The sequence below is a fragment of the Monomorium pharaonis genome, chromosome 7 (genome assembly GCF_013373865.1).
Source record: "Monomorium pharaonis isolate MP-MQ-018 chromosome 7, ASM1337386v2, whole genome shotgun sequence".
Lineage (NCBI taxonomy): Eukaryota > Metazoa > Arthropoda > Insecta > Hymenoptera > Formicidae > Monomorium > Monomorium pharaonis.
Window position 1 is genome coordinate 7,185,490 of NC_050473.1, and position 19,441 is coordinate 7,204,930.

Sequence of the window (19,441 nt, forward strand, 5' to 3'; positions counted from 1 at the left end):
TAATTATTGAAATGCATAAAATATAAAGTACAAAATATTTTTCAAAATATTTATATCATTTAAAATATACTATAATGTTTAAAAAAACCAATAAAATATATAGACGTGCATTTAATGCACGTAATTGTTGATCTGGCACGCTGATTACTGATAATAGGGATAAAGCAATAGCTAAAGTAACGATAAAAGTACGATAAAAAACGATCGAAGTTTTGTTATCGTTATTGTTACAAAAAAAGTAGTAATTATCATCGAGAAGTAATGATGCCAACAGGATTACTGATATAACGCATTATTTTCCCACATTCCCACTGTTTTATATCTCAGAGAAACTTAGAGATTGCATTTTCTCTTAAATATATTTATTACAAATCTAACTGAAATTGTTTGTCACCAGCATCAATGATTTTTTTATCATAAATAACGGAAAATTAAAGATGCCAAAGTGAGAGAGCTAATAGTTTCTACAAACTCATTTTGTCAATACATTACACGATTGGCAATCTTGCGGAATTCTCGCTGCGCCTTTAATAATCTCGTCCGCATGGCGGGATGTCGGTAACAGATATTGATCCTCCGGACGCTCCCGTAATCCGCACGATTTGTCCTCAGTGTTACGGCATTATTGCATTTCATCGTGATCGGCTTGATTCTATACAGATTATGGCAAGACTTGAACAAGAGGATAAGGCAGAAGAAAGAGCGACCCAGCTCGGATGCAATTTCGCGGCATTAATGTTGCAGGAGCGTCAAGACCGCGAGCGGTCGGTGCGCCAGGAACTCTGGCTTTCCTCTCTACAGACAAACCACTCTGCACTCGACCCGTTTCCGCGGGGAACGAAATTGTACACGAAAATTTGTACTTCCCCGCGGAGTACGGCGAAAGTTTGTCATTGCTCTGGACAATGTATTTTTAAAGGAAATTCAAATTAGCATAATTAGAGCCTCGTATAACATTTGATTCTTCCTACACTTTATTTACAAAAAAAGACTATCCCCGTTAAAAGTATAATAGTATTATTTATTTATTTTCGCAGGAATTTTGTGTAAAAAAGATCTATTATACACAGAAAGAAAGATTTCTTTAGATTTAATAAACAGTTTTGTTTGACTATTTCAAAGCATATATTTCTTTAGTTTTAATAAATTTTATACAGATTTCTTTAGGTTTAACAAAATTTATTGGAAATAAAGAAATATATGCTTTGGAATTATCGAACAAAACGATTTATTAAATTTAAAGAAATCTTTTTCTCTGTGTAACTATCAAATGTATTTCGATTGGTGCCTATTGGTGCAATAATTAATAAATATAATGCACGTCAAACATAATAATGGTGTCCAATCGTTTGACAATAATTATAAAAGTTTAATTAACGTTTAGTTGGTTTTGATTATATTAATCGAATATTTGATTATTTCAATTATTTCACCAAAGGTTTAGTAACTGTCATATAAGCTATTATTAGATTATTTTCAGTAACTCTTTGACTCAATAAAATACGTCATTTAACAACAAAATACTAAAGTTTTGTGGACAATTATCTACAAATTATTAAAACCATTTAATAATCTTCACACATCGCACAAATATCAAACTTATTTGTTATATACTGAAAAAAAAAAAAGAGTTTTGTAATAGCTTTCAATATACTAAATAAAAAATGCAGAACAATATTTGATTAATAAAAAAAAATAATTTTACTTTTCCTATTTAATAATTACCATGCATAATAATATAACCAACATTTAGTAATACTTACTAAATATTTAGTAACATTAACGTTTGATTATATTAATTAAATATTTAATATTAACATTATTTCACTCAAGTATTATTTGGTATTATCAAACTTTCAGTATATTTATGGGCTCGCATTTACGTGGGATGCAACGTGATCTGTGACAGATACAAATAACATATATCGCGTACATGTCTGTGTACATGCATACGATATAGTTACACACACGCAAGCTGAATTTCCATCGTGTGGATCGAGTATAATGCATGTACGATGGCGATATATGCGCATTGTTCGGCGCATGTATCCATATTAAACCGTACATATTTGCGTGTCGCTGTGCTATATGTACTTACTATTCCAGGACTGTTGAAGTATGGGCAGGGCAGTAGCGCGTTTGTGCCGGTTTGCGCAAAAACATCCTTGATGAATTTTGGCTTCGCGCTAGGGTCAACTAGGTCGCCCTTCGCTGTCGATTTGCCTCGTTCTGTCATTGCGCCGTCTACAAAAATTCAATAAAGAACTTTTACACGGTATATTTTTCAAAAAAGAAAAAAATAATATTCAAAAATCTGTTTGTAAAATTGTATTATTGGCTTGCTTAAACTGATTTAAAAGAATAATACACAGAGAAATACTAATTAAATTTCGGTTATATAAATTAGGTCAAGAAAAAAAGAAGAAAGAGAGATTTCTTTAATCGAGTAATGTTCATTAAATCTTTGGCAATCTCTTAATTTTCTTCTCTTCATCGACTAAAGATAACTGTCAAATCGTTTTTAGTTTTAACGAGCTGTTAGTTTTAAATGGATAGTAAATTGGACAATCACTTAACAAGGGAATTCGGTAAAAGTTCACGTAGAGTTTGCAGTTGAAAATAGATTTTGAAGTAGAAAGACCGAGAATGTATCAAGTGTTCTAATTATTTTTGTGAGAGTTTAAAAACGAATAGTATTTGATATAAAAAATTTATTTTAAAAATTTATTGAATTAATTAATACTTGAAGATTTTTGAAAAATTCAAGATTTACACCATAAAATATTACAAAAAATAAAAGAATTTGTGTGTGTGTGTGTGTATATGATTATAGAAATAATTTTACTTTTTATAATAAAATAAAATTGTTATCTTACAGATATTCGAATATTGATTATGTATTGATAAAATATATTTTTTCCTCGGAAAATTGGTATTTTTAACATTTTGCTTTTTCTTTTTATCATATATTAAGGATAAATTCCAATAATGTTACAATTACTGGAAAAACATCTTTCCTCCATTAAACGCCGCTTTGAATTTTAATGGCATTTTGAATAAACGGAAAATAATAATGGCTCGAAGAATTGTTAATATAATTATTGTATTTAGTAATATGTGCAAATAAAAGAATGGCTTATTTTTAAATGCGCCGTAATACTCAAAACTTGATACGTGCTATTTTATTTTATTTGTTGAAATTATAATGTTATTTGAATAAAATACAAATTCAAAGTAAAATCTTATATAAATATAATGGGTGGCGAGTGTGTATTTCATAAAAATTTCATTATTAATGAATGTAGGTATCGCGTACAATTATCGCGTGTTCTTTCAGCGGTGGATTGTACAATGGTTTATCTTCGGCAAGGAAATGCACATTTTAAATTCAATTTAAATTTGCATGATATTCCTAACGAGAATCTTGTGTTAGTTCGTATCAAAGGATTTTAGCGAAAAAAAAAAAAAAAAAAAAAAAAAAAATTATGTTTGAACGATAATAAAGGATTTTAATGAAATCTCCTTTTTCTCAATTAAATGAGATCTTGCCTCGAGAAACTTAACGCGTGGCTTGATCCCCGAGCTTAGCTCGGAAAATTACAACTAACTGATTAAAATGTAACTGGTGGTTTCGAGTGGCTTGTAGCTCTGCCCGCTTTGCTCAGCATTAGGCGTCGTCATCATTTGCGTTGACCTTTTCACTATTGCAAGAAGTCATCTGAGCAGTCGACGCGCGCACGCTGTTTGAACCAAAGCGCGGCGGTTTCCGGGCGAGTTTCCCCTGGCGTTTACAGCTACATTCAATATAGACCGAGGATATTGGAGAATTACGTTACCACACCTGTGTATGATTAGTTCAGATTAGAGAACCGACCGAAATCGGTAATGGCCGCGCGCCGTCGCGCAGTATTGCGTACGTCCATTCGGTCACGGGCACCGTTCGATTCGCGTTTACGTTCCCGCGTGCATGCTACAAACAATGAATAAAGAGACGGGGGGAAATTACATCGACGCCGCTGGCAGCAATCTCAACGTTGTAATCCGTAACGGCGTATTAAAACGCCGGGCGGACGGTCATTTGTATGTCGGCGCGATATCGGACGCGCGTCCGCTATCGATCGAATATTTATAATGGGCATTTATAATGGGTGCGATATCTCGTCGTATTGCGAGCGTAATATCGTCGCATTATGAGCATAAAGCGCGTATCAAATATCGGTTCGGCGTCGTTGATATCGGAGGACGCTGATGGCGAAGAGAAAATCGCGGCAATATGTCAAATACAAGAATTTCAATGTAAAATTGCACGATTACATTATCAGCTATATAAATCGATAAAAAATTAACAGTATCAGCATTTGATTTTGTTTTTACATTATCAGATTTACAAATTGATCGAAAATTAACATCAGTGATACCTGATTTTTCAAATATTAGCACAAAACAAGATGTAACGTATTAAAATGTTTGTCTATATTACTTATTTATTTCATATTTTTGTTGCTTATATTACGTAAAAGCGTTGAAGAGATACGATTCAGGAGATCAGTGCGTATAATTCCGACTCAGCAACTCTCCTTTTTATTTTGTTATTTGTAGAAAAAAATGATAAATACTTAATCATCCGTTGAATCTGACGATACAGGCTGTTATTTAACGCGGAATCGAGAAAAATTTAAAAAGACTCGCGTCGCATTTGATAGAGGACGTTGATTATCCCTTCATCGATATCTTGTTTCCTTCGGAAGATGGTCTGTCGCCTCGCTGTCAATATCTATCCCGTTTGACCGCCCGGTAACTTCTTACTTACTTGAATTGACTTTAATATACGAGTGATAAGACGCGAATGGAATTGAACGAGCACCAGAATGAATCGGCGAAGGGGTCGACCGTGGGATAAGCATCGTAAGTCCGTCCCGTGTTTCGTTCGAGAACAGCTGAAGTTTCTCGAAAATCGATTTTGTCGCGTCCGGCTTTTGCGGCCGTCGTTTCATATTTTTTTTTGCGATTGCGTCCACTTCGCTCCCACAGAAAACTCGGCCTGTCTCGCGATTTAGAGAAGATTGACAAGTTGGGATAAGTTGACTAACAAAACAAAACACTATCGAAGTAGCTATAATCGCGTTCGTACATGCAACAGATATTACTGTTCAGTTGTCCAAAGTATTTCGATATAAATGTAGATTGTTAAAAAATTACAAAGTATTATGGAAAATCATGTAGATAAGTAAATATTTTTACTTTTTGCATTCTTTGTTTTTAAATTACGGCAGATGTCTATTTAGAATATTTAGATGTTCATTTATAAATAGCAAATGTATATTTTACGTAACACACTTCTGCAATTTATTTTTTTTGCATATCACAATTTTTTTGAAAAAATAGACCTAAATAGCGAGCTAATTTTTTATTCTACCGATCACATGTTAATTAGTCTTGATAGTGATACATTTTATAAATTATTTTTATTCTAGATTTACTTATTTATAATTTATAAGTAACTTAAGCGATTATCGAGAACTGTAAAATAAAAAACACTTATGTTCTAATTAAAAATAAGTTAATAAATTAATATTTTCTTGATTAATAAATTTTATTATTAAAATTTTACTAAATAGCCTAACGTAACTAGTGACTGATATAGAATTTGATTTTCCGATAAATTTCTGTTTTATCTGTGAAAATTCGGGACCGAGAAGTGGTCAACTAGCCCCAACCCCCATACATCGCTGCCCAAAGCAACAATAATGTTCGTTTCACGCGTCGTCGGCTTCTCGCAAGTAACCAACTTATGTAAATTTGCCTCGGCCGGCTTGCTTCCGGGCTGGTTAATTATAGGCGCGTATGTAACAACGACTTGGGCGCGAGCATCGAAGCACATCGTAAACAGAATCGCGTCGATCCGGGAGAACATTATATATGTTGATGTGGGCGTCGTGCCAGTGATGCGGTCGCTGTGTGGAATCGGGATTTCGAATCGGCGATAGATGGAATTCTTATGACCGAATGTGTTAAAAATATTATCGCTCGCTGGGGGCAGGCGAGCTCATTCGAAATGTATTGGACAATGCCTACGATCGCGCGCACATACACGTATGTCGCGGTGATAAAGTATTCCGAAAATGTAATTCTGTCGATTGTGGGAATAGGAGACGAGAGTAGCTCGAGGATAAATCTTTTGTGACGTATTTCTCGCACGATCGGGTTTGAAAGATGGAAGAAGGAAGGAAGGAAGGAAGGAAGGAAGGAAGGAAGGAAGGAAGGAAGGAAGGAAGGAAACGGCGACTTTCGGGGTATTCCCGTATATTTCATGAAATTTTTGCGCGCACCGTGAAAGCTAATTTTGAACTCGTCTTTTTCAGTAATAACGTTTTACGACGTTGTTAATGGATTTTACGGGATAGCCGTGTGTGCGGAACGAAAATGGTCCTTCGCTGTCATTTAAAAGATGCAGTACCACGACACGAACGGTACTAATATAGCGTAATTACTCTCCTGCGGGTAATTTTCCAAGTGTACCGCGAGCATAGAATGGCTGATGCTATTGGAAATTGCTGTGTAGAGAGCTGCGCGTTCAGAAAGTACGAAGAGCTTTTAGATATACACGCCGCATTACATCGCCGCCGTTGCGCTTATGCATATGGAGAAACGATAATATGACAGCCCGCGAAGTATTCCGTTGTATATATCTTCCTCTACAGGATTACCGCAGCTTTCTGGTACACGAGTGCGTCGGAACTTCCCTTGTCGACCCGTCCATGTATCTAACTTCGAAGCCGTGTCGTAAATTGAAAGATATCATGCGAAAATGTTGCTTGGAACATCGACGGATTATATTGCAGCATGAGCCAAGGGATGTTCATAGATTTAAGAGATATTATGCATTGTCCAAATTACAATCTGTGAAATCAGTGAAACCACATTGATTTTCACTAGCGTACTTATAACTTATTAATCAGTGAAATAAATACATTGACCTTTGTGTATACTGACTCTGAAGTAGAAACTATTAAAAGACAGTGAATATTCACTATCACAATTATCATAGCTATGAGTACCTTACATTGTAAATTAGTGATGATACGTTGATTGTTATTTAACGAGTACAAGAGCCCGTGCAAAACATTAAAGCTGCTCTTTAAAAGAATTTCATTAAAGATAGCAAGAAAGTTCATTCTTAGTTCATGATTTTTAGGAACAACAAATCATTTTTTATATGTAATTTTATTTATATGTATATATAAACTATTATAGAATTATTTTAAAAAGAGAAATTTAACAAGAATTGTAGATCATTTTTTTAGAGAAAAGTACTGTAAAAATATGTTTAATACATAAAATCTTAAATAAACGCTCAAAAAATATTTTTTCTATTTATTTATTACGACGTGTGTGAATGTAAATTTATTTTATTTATGCAGACTTAATACCTTAGCAAATTTATCCTTTTATCACGCATTCCTATTCCTCACTAAGCCATCTGCATTCGGGGATTGTCACATATAATCTTCGTAATATCTTCAGATCCAGGTTTCTAAGCTTCGGAATATATGTGTAGATATATGTATTTTATGCTTCGCGTATATGTATCAAGTTGACGAGGTTGCGCCGCGCTATGGAACGACAGATTATTACACGGATTCTGATGTCACAGGTGTTGCTCCTGGTTGCTTGTCAACAGGTTTGCGTCGTCTGACTCTGTATGCGGTCAACATCGCTAGTGAAGTGTGTACACGAACATGAAAAACGATATATGCCCCAGATACCGCAAATGATGTTCATTTTTATTACTTAATTACGAGTTATCGAATAAATAAATAAATAAAGTGATTGAGTATCGATTAATACACGTTAATATAAGTCGGAATATTATGAATATGTATAGAAAAATATTCTTCTTTTCTTAAATCATTTTATTATAAAATGTTACAGGATTTTTCCTCATTTTTTACTCTTTCGAGATATAAAATATTCATGCAAAAAAAAAAAGCGACATTGAATAAAATTGATAATAAAGAAAGAAATAACATTCTCCAAAAAAATTTTTTTAACGAAAGAGTGATTATTTAAATATAAATTTAAATTGTTATATGTTAATTCATTGTAATAAAACATTGTAATAAAAAACACTGTAATAAACAATATCTAAATCACGATGTGATTCCAGAGATATTATTATAATAATTCACGGGATTATTTCGCAAAGAATGCAAAACATTACAGGTTTAATTATTAAATTCGCGTATTTATTTGTAAAAACATTCAGCCTTTCAATATAATTCTTTCATTTTTCACAAATATTCCGAAACTATTGTCGCCTCGATTAGCCAAATCCGCGAATATTCCGAGAATTTTCGAACAATCCACGCAATGTGGGTAATAAAACTATTGTTGCACTAATTCTAAAACACTAGTCCCGCGATCATTTCACTCTCGCGATCGTAACAGATTAACGGCGAGAGTAGTAAAATTTTAACGAGCCGCGAAGAGAGGAAAATGCAAGAGAGGGGTAATGGTGCAAGCCGAATGTACGACAAGGTAGTACATAATAATACCGTAGTCGAAGGGTTGACATCAACGAAGAAGCTCGGAAGCAACCCTCTCTCGCGGCTTGCACATGCACGGCGAATCTTAAATTCCGCAACCCGCCGCAATAATCCCTTGTTTCCCCTCCCCCCCTCTCCCTCTTCTCGTTATCTTCGCATAGCCGAGCGAATGACTAGCGTAATTGCCGACGACCCAGTTGCAACCGACGCCGGGGGTTGCATTTCGAATACGACAGCGAGCGAGGGGCGAGGGACGAGCGGAGTGAGGATGGAAGGGCCGGGTTACGTTGCGCGTGAAGATTCCGTCTTGCGATTCCGTATCGGGCGATTAATCATCCGCTCGCGCTTTAATTACGATCGCTCGGTGCCTTACACGTGGCGACGTGGGATCCACGCGAGTAATCGCACGAAGTTACTTGGTCGGGCTCGTCGCCGTCCGAACGGCCGGCTGGCCCGGGTGCGCATTGTGTGTTGCATTTTACATAGATAATCCAGCCCGGAATTCGCCCCACGGGCAAGCCGAATCTTTAATATTTACGGAAACGGTAAACGCGCGAACGTCGGGGCCGCCGAACGCTGCAGCAGGCGGCACTGAATGGTGCTAATGCTAATAATAAAATCATCATAGCATATACACATTGTGGTTAGAGGGAGATTATTATCCCAGATAGCACGGTACATTCCATCAGCAATATTGCAGCAACGTTGCAACATTTGCAGGTATGTTACAAAGTTCCTGCCGCGGAATGTTCGGTGAACGTTAAATGTACATATGCACGCGTGATTTTAACGCTGCAGCAAACTACAGAGTTATTGCGAGCGAGCCCAGCTTTGAAAGGGAAGACCGTCTGATCTGTTATTAAACGCCTTGCACATACGGTTTCGTATGTATTAATACATCTGCGCGCGGCCGCGTCGTCGTGGCTATCGCTCGATTGATCAACTTCAACGGCTAAAGTTGCCAACTATTCACGATAGAACGGACAGGATCGATAGCGAAAGGGCTTTGACCACCATCGCACAAAGGTCTCGCCGTGCGCATGGGAAACCCGTCAACGTAAAGGTCTATTTAGACGAAGCGATTTTTAATACGATCCTTAAGGTGACGTTGGCGTCGTTTGCTTTTTAACGACAAAACGGCCATTTGTTAAACAAGTTATACTTATTGGTTTTACAGAATTAGGTGCGCACAATGCGCACAATGGAGAAGTATTAGACATTAAAAACAGGAATAGAATCAGTTTCTTTAATAAACATTAAACGCAGTATAATGGATACGAATACGATGTGAGACATAAATGTCTCGTTTACAACGTGACTTATTATTTATCTATTTTTTTATCTAATATATTCATTGGAAACTGATCTAAAATTTTTATTCTCAATATCTCGTATTTTCCTCCAATGTGTGAGAGCTTAATTCCTTTTACATAATTAAAATATACATTCTAATGTATACTATAATAGTCAATTTTTTGCTAAGAACGAGATAAAAGTGATAAATTATTGACTTTTACTTCAACATGGCGTCAATTCATTGAAACATTTATTTCGTGAAAAACTTATATAGATTACATTTGCGAAATAAACGTAGATCAAGTATAAAATACATAAATGAATAATGTTGAATCGTAAAATTAAGGTTAATAGAGTAATAATCGTTAAAAATAATAAGTTAAATTAGATTTAAAATCCCAATTTAAGAGAATATCATATTTGATAAATTGTATATATGTGTATGTAATTGTGAAATCTCGACGTAGTTGTATAGAGATCTGTTGATGTTTAGTAAATCGTATGTGTCTAAGTCGCGTTCAATTGGTAAAACTGATAACGCATATATCGTTTCTAATGCCATCATTTTATTAACAATTTCGTATATCGGTTAGGATAATGCCATTTTAGATGAGCCATTTAAAGCTAATTGAAGAGATAACATTTGTCCACCTATTATCTCTTTTAAACTTAGCAGAAATTGAGGACACAACATCTCTTCTCATAGAATAAAATTTTCTTATGAAAATGAAGACACACATAATAAAAATGCATAATAAAATATGCTAGAATAATCTAAAGATATTTTAACTTTGCCATTCTCTTTAAATTTATTTAGATCGCTTGGGGATCAATATAATAAAAACTAAAAGGATAAAAATTTTCATAAAATAGAGATCTTACATAATATTGACAGATAAAGTTATTGAAATACCCGCAGAGAAAAGTTTTAAAATATTAGTAGAATAAAACAGCAGAGTTAAAATTAGACGCTTCAATAAGTTTGAAACTAATTCTTGTATTTTCTTATCGTATAATTTTTATATTATATACGTTTTGTAATACTATATTATACATAGTGCGTGCACATTTTTTTGCGATCGTATAAGCTTTATGTAATTAGGTAAAAAATTTATAATAACAGAAAACGTGCATTTTAATATTAGAAAGATATTTAAATGGACAGAGACGAACGTAGAACTACATTTTTGCGCGATAAAATTTCAATACAGATTTGTTATTGAAAAGATAATACTCATTTTTCCCGATTGAAATGTTTCGCTAGAAAGTTCAGACGTTTTAACCGATTCAATGAAATTATACTGCAAGAGAAAATTCATCAGAGTGAAAATTTTCTCAGAACACCTATCTATTATTCAATAAAATAACGGTTAAATGTATAGTGCGTACCTATACGTACAAGCGTAACATAGCAGATGCTGTGTTCTGTTCGACAGGCTCAATTCGCCGGCGGCGTTCGTATGTGAAAAATTTTTGCACGAGCCGTCGCACAGTTTACGCTTGCTAAAACTCGACGATTAAGGTGGATAGAATAAATTTTTAAGTATATTATCCGATGTCAATGTTTTGAGATGCATATTATTCATGCAGGATTCAATATGGCGTAAACGATCTCTCTATTCTTCAATAGCAAATAAAAGCGAATTATAAGTTGGAACAAAAATAAAATGTAAATTAATGCAGTGTAAAATAGACTGGTTGTATTCATTTGAAAAATGTGTTTTGATTTTTTTTCTCTGCTTTTCCACTCTCACAACTTATTTCTATTAATATAATACTTCGCACTATTCTGGCGAGTATTGAGTCAATCATTTTAATAAACTTTAAAACAATTTTACAAATACATTATGTACCGATTTGTTTTATAATTACTTGATTATGATAATAGATTGTTTATTGTTTATATTTATATTGTAAACGAATATATTTTTACATTAAACTAAGCTGAAAAAAGTTTGGTAATAATAATTAAGCCTAGATGATAATTACTGAGCTTTGCTGAAATAGTTTTAAATAAATGTTTGGTTAATATACATATGACCAAATATTTAGTAAGCGTTTGATGTTCGATAGGTTATTATTATAATGTTTAGTCACTATTAACATAATCACTAAATATTACTAAAACTATTACTAAATATTTAGTTGCTACAAATATTACTGAATATTTGGTTGTATTAATTAAACATTTAATTGAAATTACTTCACCAAAATTTGATTATTATTATTAAATTCTTTTTTCGGATAGATATACCCATAGGCTGAAATGCGATGCGATCGAGACACTGATGCCACTTTGAATTTTGCGATTAAGCGACACGATTCGATATCGATTTTCCCTCTATCCTTCCTGGCTTCTCTTACAATATATTTGCAATTAGCGGGATATTAAATTCTTGAACTTCTATATACAGCTTGGCTCGCATGTTCGCTTTGCTTGTAGAGCATGTGCTCTGTTTGCACGCAATTCACGTTTGAGCGCAATAAAGATCGATATTATTTAATTTCCGAATGTTCAAAGCTGATGATTCTTTTCACTTATTGATATAAGCGCGGACATACATAAATATAAAATCTATAAAACGCAATTCCGATATGGACATCTCCAATATAAATTTTTTTTCAGATTTACATACATATTTATAATTGTATTATTAATTAATAATAGTATAAAAATTAGAATATCTTCTGAAAAATTGCAAGTTTCAAACTTGGATAAATTTAAACTTCTCAAAAGTTTAAATAAATTTGATGCTAAGACGTACATACGCGATTTTTTAGGATCAAACAAATTGAAGAATATATCTTAAAAAAAATTAATGTGAATTACGGATATATTACGGAAACTTTGAAGGCTAATTAGACAGACAGACATTCATTATTTAATAATGATCGAATAGGTATAATTAACACTTAAGAAAAGTGACGCTGAAAATATCTTATGATTTATTGCTAAGTATAGAATCGCTCTTTACGAATGAATGAATATATTTATATAGTTTATACATGTTCTAAATATATGTATGTCTCTACTTTTTAATTACTATAAATAAATGTGAAACAAAAAATGCTATTTGTTTCATTTCAGTAATTAAGTAATAATTAGTTTCAACAACTAAAGTCTCAGATATAAAAAAGTATAAAAAAGTTTCTATCGTGAATCTCCACAATTCAATATTTAATTAATAAGGATTATTATTAAAAATTAAAATAATGTTTTTATTTTAAACGTTTATTATGTGTACGTGTGTGTGTGTGTGTGTGTGTGTGTGTGTGTGTGTGTGTGTGTGTTAAAATAGTAATAAACGTCATTGAAGCTTATTTTAATACTAAACAAATGATCAAATTAAATTAGAAATTCGTTTTGTTTGAAAAAACAATTATTTGACAAATAGTATATTTTATCTTTATATTTTCATAAAAAGAATAACATATAACATTTATTTATATATTACTATAGATATAATCTTAAACTTGATGTAATTTATCAAATTTTACCATCAAAAATTGAGTAATTTATACACACATGTTGAAACTTTTTCATGAGACTGGAATGTTCGTTGCGGTTTTGTTCCTAATCAGTGCAAGCCCTATTATCGAATGTAGCCATTCGTAGGAAAGAAACCACTACGTGCTCTGCAGTAATTAACTCCTGCCAGCTTCTATGCATAAAAAGCGCATTGCTGGCGTGGTGGCAGTTACTTAGAGATAATTTGTTAATCTAATCGACGGCAACTTCACCGTTTTTATCGTGGAATAATTAAAGCAATTAAGATGTTTCAAATTTATCAACTGAAAATGCTAATAATACATTGTAGACGGAATATCAATCTAAAGATCATAAAAAAATAACATTCTAGAACAATATTATTCTTGATCTAATGGTTTTTTTTAATTCCAATTTCAAACTGTAATTTGCAATTTGAGAGAGTCTCTCTTTGTAGTGTTAAATTCTTATAAGAATAATTATCACTGACGACACAAAATTAAAATTTCTTAATTACGACAAATAAAATGAAACGTGTTAAAGTATGGAAGTTAAAAAGTCTAATTCAAAAGTTTTCTCCGAAAATAAATACATTATTATATCTTTATCAAATCTCTCTCTCTCTCTCTCTCTCTCTCTCTCTCTTTCAATATTATTTCTTATTGCGAATAGAATAATCATTTTATACTATTCTTTTGATAAATACTGAAATCAATAGTAGGATTCAGTATCACAGAACTGGCAACAACTAAGTTTACTCGCCATTACTGTACTAGCTGTGCTGCAGTTAAAGCAACGACGGCAGTTTCGTTTACTCGCGCACGCTTTCGTTGCTTCCGCTTTGTCGGAAATGATACTTTTTACGTTTCGCTGCTTTCCCTCTTATTTTGCGACGATTTTATTAGACAACGTAAAGCAACTTGTCATTGCTTTCGATAGTTAACGAAACATGTGGGAACACGTACGTTGCATATGTATGTTTGCACGAATAGACATCCTTTGCTGGTGTTCTTATTTTTTTCTAATTCAATTTTATGTATATTATCATTTTTAAAACATACGTGTTAACTCTTTGAATAATTTAATAGCATCTCTTATAAACATATGTCTTTCGTGTAAAAGTATTACTTAATTTTTGTTCTGTAAATGTAATTACATAATTTAAATGTAAATAAATTGTTATGCAAAAAATGGGCGTCATAAAAATTTATAATATATATAATTTATAATATTATACAATATAAAAATATTATTTTATTTGGTTGGATTTTAATTCTAAAAAAACATCTAATTAATTTATTTGTGATAAATTCACATTTAGGAGAATATTTGAATTTTAAATATAAAGTAATAATTTATATTATATTAACATTAATGTTTTTAAGCTCAATTTGTGATATTAACCGTTTCGGTTAAAGATCTTGTGTTTCAAGATCAATAAATATGCAGCGCGCAATTTACGTGAGCTCTAGATTGTAAAAATTCACACAAAAATTATTAAATACCAGGATTCACTGTAAATCGATATTGGGCTTCTTATAGTAACAAAATTTTATCTTTACATTTTCGGTCTTACTCTTATTATTTCAATTATTTTCATAAACTAGCGTACAGTATAAATACAGCTATTTATAATAAAAGATATTGAGTAAAATTGTGATTTGAAATAGAATGTCTGAATATGCTAGACTAGAAAAGTTAATTGTCCCAGATTTTAAATAATTCTACTATTTTTATGCTTCTTCGTTTTTTTTTACTTTGCGATATATTAAACTATTAAAGTATTTATAGGTACGTAACCTTTGTATTTTTCAAAGTTACTTTTAACGTTAACTGTGGAGAGTCAAAAAAGCTTTCAATTAAAATGATATAAATTATTCGAAAGTAATATCTTCGTTAGATCTAATGCAGCGATTTTTATTCTAATATTAAAATAGAATAAATTATTTTGAGTCTATTTTCATCTGACATAAATATGCTTTGAATATTCTGGGCCTGTTCATATTGCATAAATTCTTTCTCTCTTCAAAACGTCAACGTTACAGATATAATATTTTATTCAGACAAACGTGAACTGTCAATAAATTTGAAATAAATCCAAATTTAACATTTAACTATATTTTACAATTTTACGTTGGGATATCTATAATAGATAGAAATATTTCTCTTTTACAGGTTTTTTTTGCAGGACATTTATCAAGGAAATTTTTTCTTTCTGAAATTTTACAATGGAACTTTTGTTGAAAACACAAGTGAATGATGTAAGCGGTATATAGACGCTCAATTGGTAGCTAGTTAAGAAAATACGTATAATGTAACACTTGTAACACAGAATACCGCAAGATTCAGAAACGCAGTCGAGGGATATGACCTACTAAAGAATGGACGTTTCCCAGGGAATATCGTACACATGGGGCGTTACGATTTAGATGTCGACGTTTGAAATGAGGCGCACGCTGCTGCGCCGGAATTTTGCAGTTTCACATCGTTTCCGACCCCACGGACCGATCTCCCTTTACATTTGCGGATGCAATAAGTTGCCTTGGCTTTTCCTCCCGCTATCCGGTCGCACCATACCATCATGCATTATCCATGGTAAGAACCAGATCTGGCCGCATCCTACCGGTATCGTTTTGATACGCGCGAATTGAAGCCTCCCGTGTAGCATCAAGGATCGATTTGTCATGGACGTCCGATATTATAAAAGAACTTTTTCTCACGGAGCCGTTCTCAATGAAAAATGCGGAACGTTATCTTTATAGTGTTAAATGGCGTGTAATGCTCGAACTTACAAAATAATTGAACATTACATGCAGAAATAATACTTTGACAGTTTTTTTATAGTTAAGCAACCTAATATTTTGGTTAATGTCACTTAAGTAAAAATTATCTTTGTGTAACTTAATAAACCTAATTGTAGTTTTTTACATTTACATAGGATTAATTGAAAAAAAATATATTCAAGAATTAAACGTTTTTTATATTATCAAAACGATCATATTGTATGTGTTTAGGTGATCATTTGCAAGCCTGAAATTAAACGCATATTATTAAAATGCGTTTCATACGAGTCACTGATATTAGCATATTGCAATGATAATACACAGAATTCTACGAAAGCTTGTCGCGGCATTTAAATAAAACGTTCTGTTATCGTTGAAGACGTCTAGATAGTTGTATGACATTATATATTTAGTACGTTATTTAAGTAGCGTCCTATCTCGTCGGACAAACAACCACGGTATGCCCCCAAGATTTGTATCTCCGTTTTATGCAAGCGCCAGGAGATCTTCGCACCTAAATTAACTACCAACGTCTTGCGGTTAAAAGCGTTTGTTTTCGTTGCGGTTTTCATACACGGTACATTCACGAAAATGTGCGCTAAGGCGCGCTAAAGTTTCGTTCTGAATTTGCGCGCGGCGATAAATCCATGTTAACGCTAAGCAAGACAGTATAATATAGCGTGCAAGTTGCGGCACGCTATTCGCTATTTTCGCCAGTTTCGTTCGCGCTCGATGAACCGTAAGGTACATAAAGAATAATAAAATAAATGGAACTGACGTTTTCACGGTTTAACGCGTGTAATTCGACTGGTCGTATTCGCGAAACTTTTGCTTTATGGTCCGTCGCATTTGAGCACCAGGAAATAATGCAAAAATTCACAATGTTTCAATAAGAACACAATTTCAGCCAGATTTATAATATTCTAACATCTAGGTTAAAGTGTTCCTATCTGTAATATTAAGCATGTGATCGAATTGTATAAAATACATATACATAATTTTTTATTTCTCTCTTATCATTTGTATTGTATTTTTTTTTATAAAGAAAGAAATATTATATATGCTTCCAAATTTTTATACTTGATGTTTTTTTTATTGAATCCACTAATTAGAAAATTTTACATTAAATTAGTCAATTAGCAACGTTTGTAATATCGGGCGTTGTTCAATTAATATCGCAAAATTAATGAAACGGAGCAGAGAGAATTTAAAGTTTAAAAATTGCAACAATAAGTTCTGTACAAATATTCACGTATATTTATTGCGCTATTGATTGACGAAGATATGTCTGTATCTGTGTCTCTTTTCTCATTAACCCGCGTTATCAGAAATAAGTTTACGGTATATCAATTTATATGCTTTTGAGTACTGATAAAGTGAAACATGATATGGCTGTCGATATTTTTAGTTTTCCCGTTTTGCCGTTTATCTTCTTTCTCTTTTCCTTCTATTTGCTTCTTGTTCTAGCTATTAACCGTTATTGAGATGATTCTTATCACATGAAGAGGAAACTCGTTAGCGCACGAAGACCATAAATCGCGGATGGGAAACAACGGAGTTCCGTTTGGCTTCCACGAATACGAGAGCGGTTGCCTAAATCCCCTATCGGAAGCATCTCGATAGTTATCAAAGATCATTCACATTCTCCATTAATACTCTCAGCGATGTTACATACGTAAGTAGTAATATAACTTGTCCGTGTAAATAGAAAGATTATTAAGATCTAAAGATTATGCTTGAACTATTAATGAGCACTAAACTATATGTTTATTCTTATAACTATTATAATAATTATATAATATTATATAATTATGTATCTCAAAAATAGAAATATATAATATCGCAAGGAGTTTGCTATAATTATGTAAATTAATTAAAATAATTACTATTGATAAGTTTATCATTTTCGAAAGGTTTCATCGTAATTGAGAAATTGTGTAATTTTGGAACATATTGTAAAAAAAAGTATTTTGCACGTATTCACGAGTTTTAAAGCGTTCATAATACTTGTCGATCCGTGTCTTATTTTATTGGTTCGAGTAACGCGAGCGAGGATGATCGTTAATCATGGTAATTTGTTTAACATGTCAATTGATTATCGACTCAAGTCGACCAAGCGCGGAATTTTCCAAGGGGGTTCCTGAAAGCGAGGGATTCAAGTTGCACGACGCGCCCGAGTTTTTTTTTTCTTCGCGATGCCGTTGCATTTTTCCGACGGGTGAACGTTGAAGAGAAGCATCGCTTACCGATCGGCTGTATCAGGTAGCGCAGCGACGCCAGCAATGGCAGGATCAATAGAAACGGGGCCATGACGGCCAGCTTCGATTCAGACGTCTATCTCGCGTTCATTCACGAGGCCGGTCTGTAACAGAAAAAAAAAGCGCACGCAACCGCATTAATAGCCGCAGTCTCCCCAGTGCTGCAATGCACCGCAATGGGCTCTTCATGTCGCGGAAACTGGCGTTCATTATTTCGATAATCGATCAAGTATCATCCCGGACGAATTAATTCATCCGCTCTCATTTCGCGCCAATGGTAAGCATCTGCCTTTCATCCGTTATCCTCTTCCTCGTCAGTAATTTAATGCATTTTTGTTGTGCCATTTTGCGGACACAAAGAGCTCCTTGCCATTAAAGATGAACTATCTTTCATTTATGACAAAATTCAAACGTTGATGCGAAATGTGCGTTAGTTTCAGGTTTCCTTGTTATCCAAATTTGTATGGATTTATTTTTTAAATAACAAATTTACGATACGCCTAACCCTTTATACCCTAATTGGGTATAAAAAAGCACAAAAAGTGCAAAATCCATTATTTATTTACATTACTTCATTTATTTATATCATATTACTTCTTTCCCTTTATAATTTCTCTTTAAATATAATTTGAATATAATTTTGTAACTCTAATTCTCTAATACGTACTGACACATAAAAAATTATTTAATATTTCTTGATACAATGACAACTTTGACATTATTGAAAAACTTTTGTAATCGATTCACATTTAGAGTTATTACTCACTTTGAGAAACCTTGTATTACATTTTATTTATAAATCCATATCTTTTAATATATTAACGTACTTTTTCAAGAACTTTATATTTTATAATGTCATTATAGACACCAGTAATTAATTCTACTAAAAATTCGAGTTCAGTTTCATATCAAATGTTTACATTAAACAATTCTACATTTTCGAAAGTTTTATGCACTATGTTAATGCTTTTGATATCCATTAAACTTTTGCAATTTACAATTAATTTTACAGTTCATAACTTATTCGTGGGTAACATTATATAAACACTAATATTATCTGTTTTTCTCGTG

At 32.9% G+C, this 19,441-nt stretch overlaps 1 protein-coding gene and 1 long non-coding RNA gene across 14 annotated transcripts in view; one reads left to right on the top strand and one right to left on the bottom strand.

Moving 5' to 3' along the window:
* The window catches only part of LOC105835074, a 143,246-nt gene that overhangs the window by 120,715 nt on the left and 3,090 nt on the right, over nucleotides 1–19,441 (top strand). For 4 of the 6 annotated variants that reach the window (XR_004964078.1, XR_004964082.1, XR_004964080.1 and 1 more), the window contains one exon: nucleotides 15,505–17,787. This is a non-coding gene — a long non-coding RNA (uncharacterized LOC105835074). The remainder of the gene's footprint in view (nucleotides 1–15,504; nucleotides 17,788–19,441) is intronic. The other 2 variants (XR_004964079.1, XR_004964081.1) reach the window with 2 other exon arrangements.
* The window catches only part of LOC105835071 (neural cell adhesion molecule 2), a 237,225-nt gene that overhangs the window by 47,427 nt on the left and 170,357 nt on the right, over nucleotides 1–19,441 (bottom strand). For 6 of the 8 annotated variants that reach the window (XM_028195181.2, XM_036289629.1, XM_036289628.1 and 3 more), the window contains one exon: nucleotides 2,099–2,244. In XM_028195181.2, the coding sequence (XP_028050982.2) occupies nucleotides 2,099–2,244 (146 nt within the window). Of the gene's footprint in view, nucleotides 1–2,098; nucleotides 2,245–18,358; nucleotides 18,475–19,441 lie in introns of all 8 variants that reach the window. The other 2 variants (XM_012678036.3, XM_012678035.3) reach the window with 1 other exon arrangement.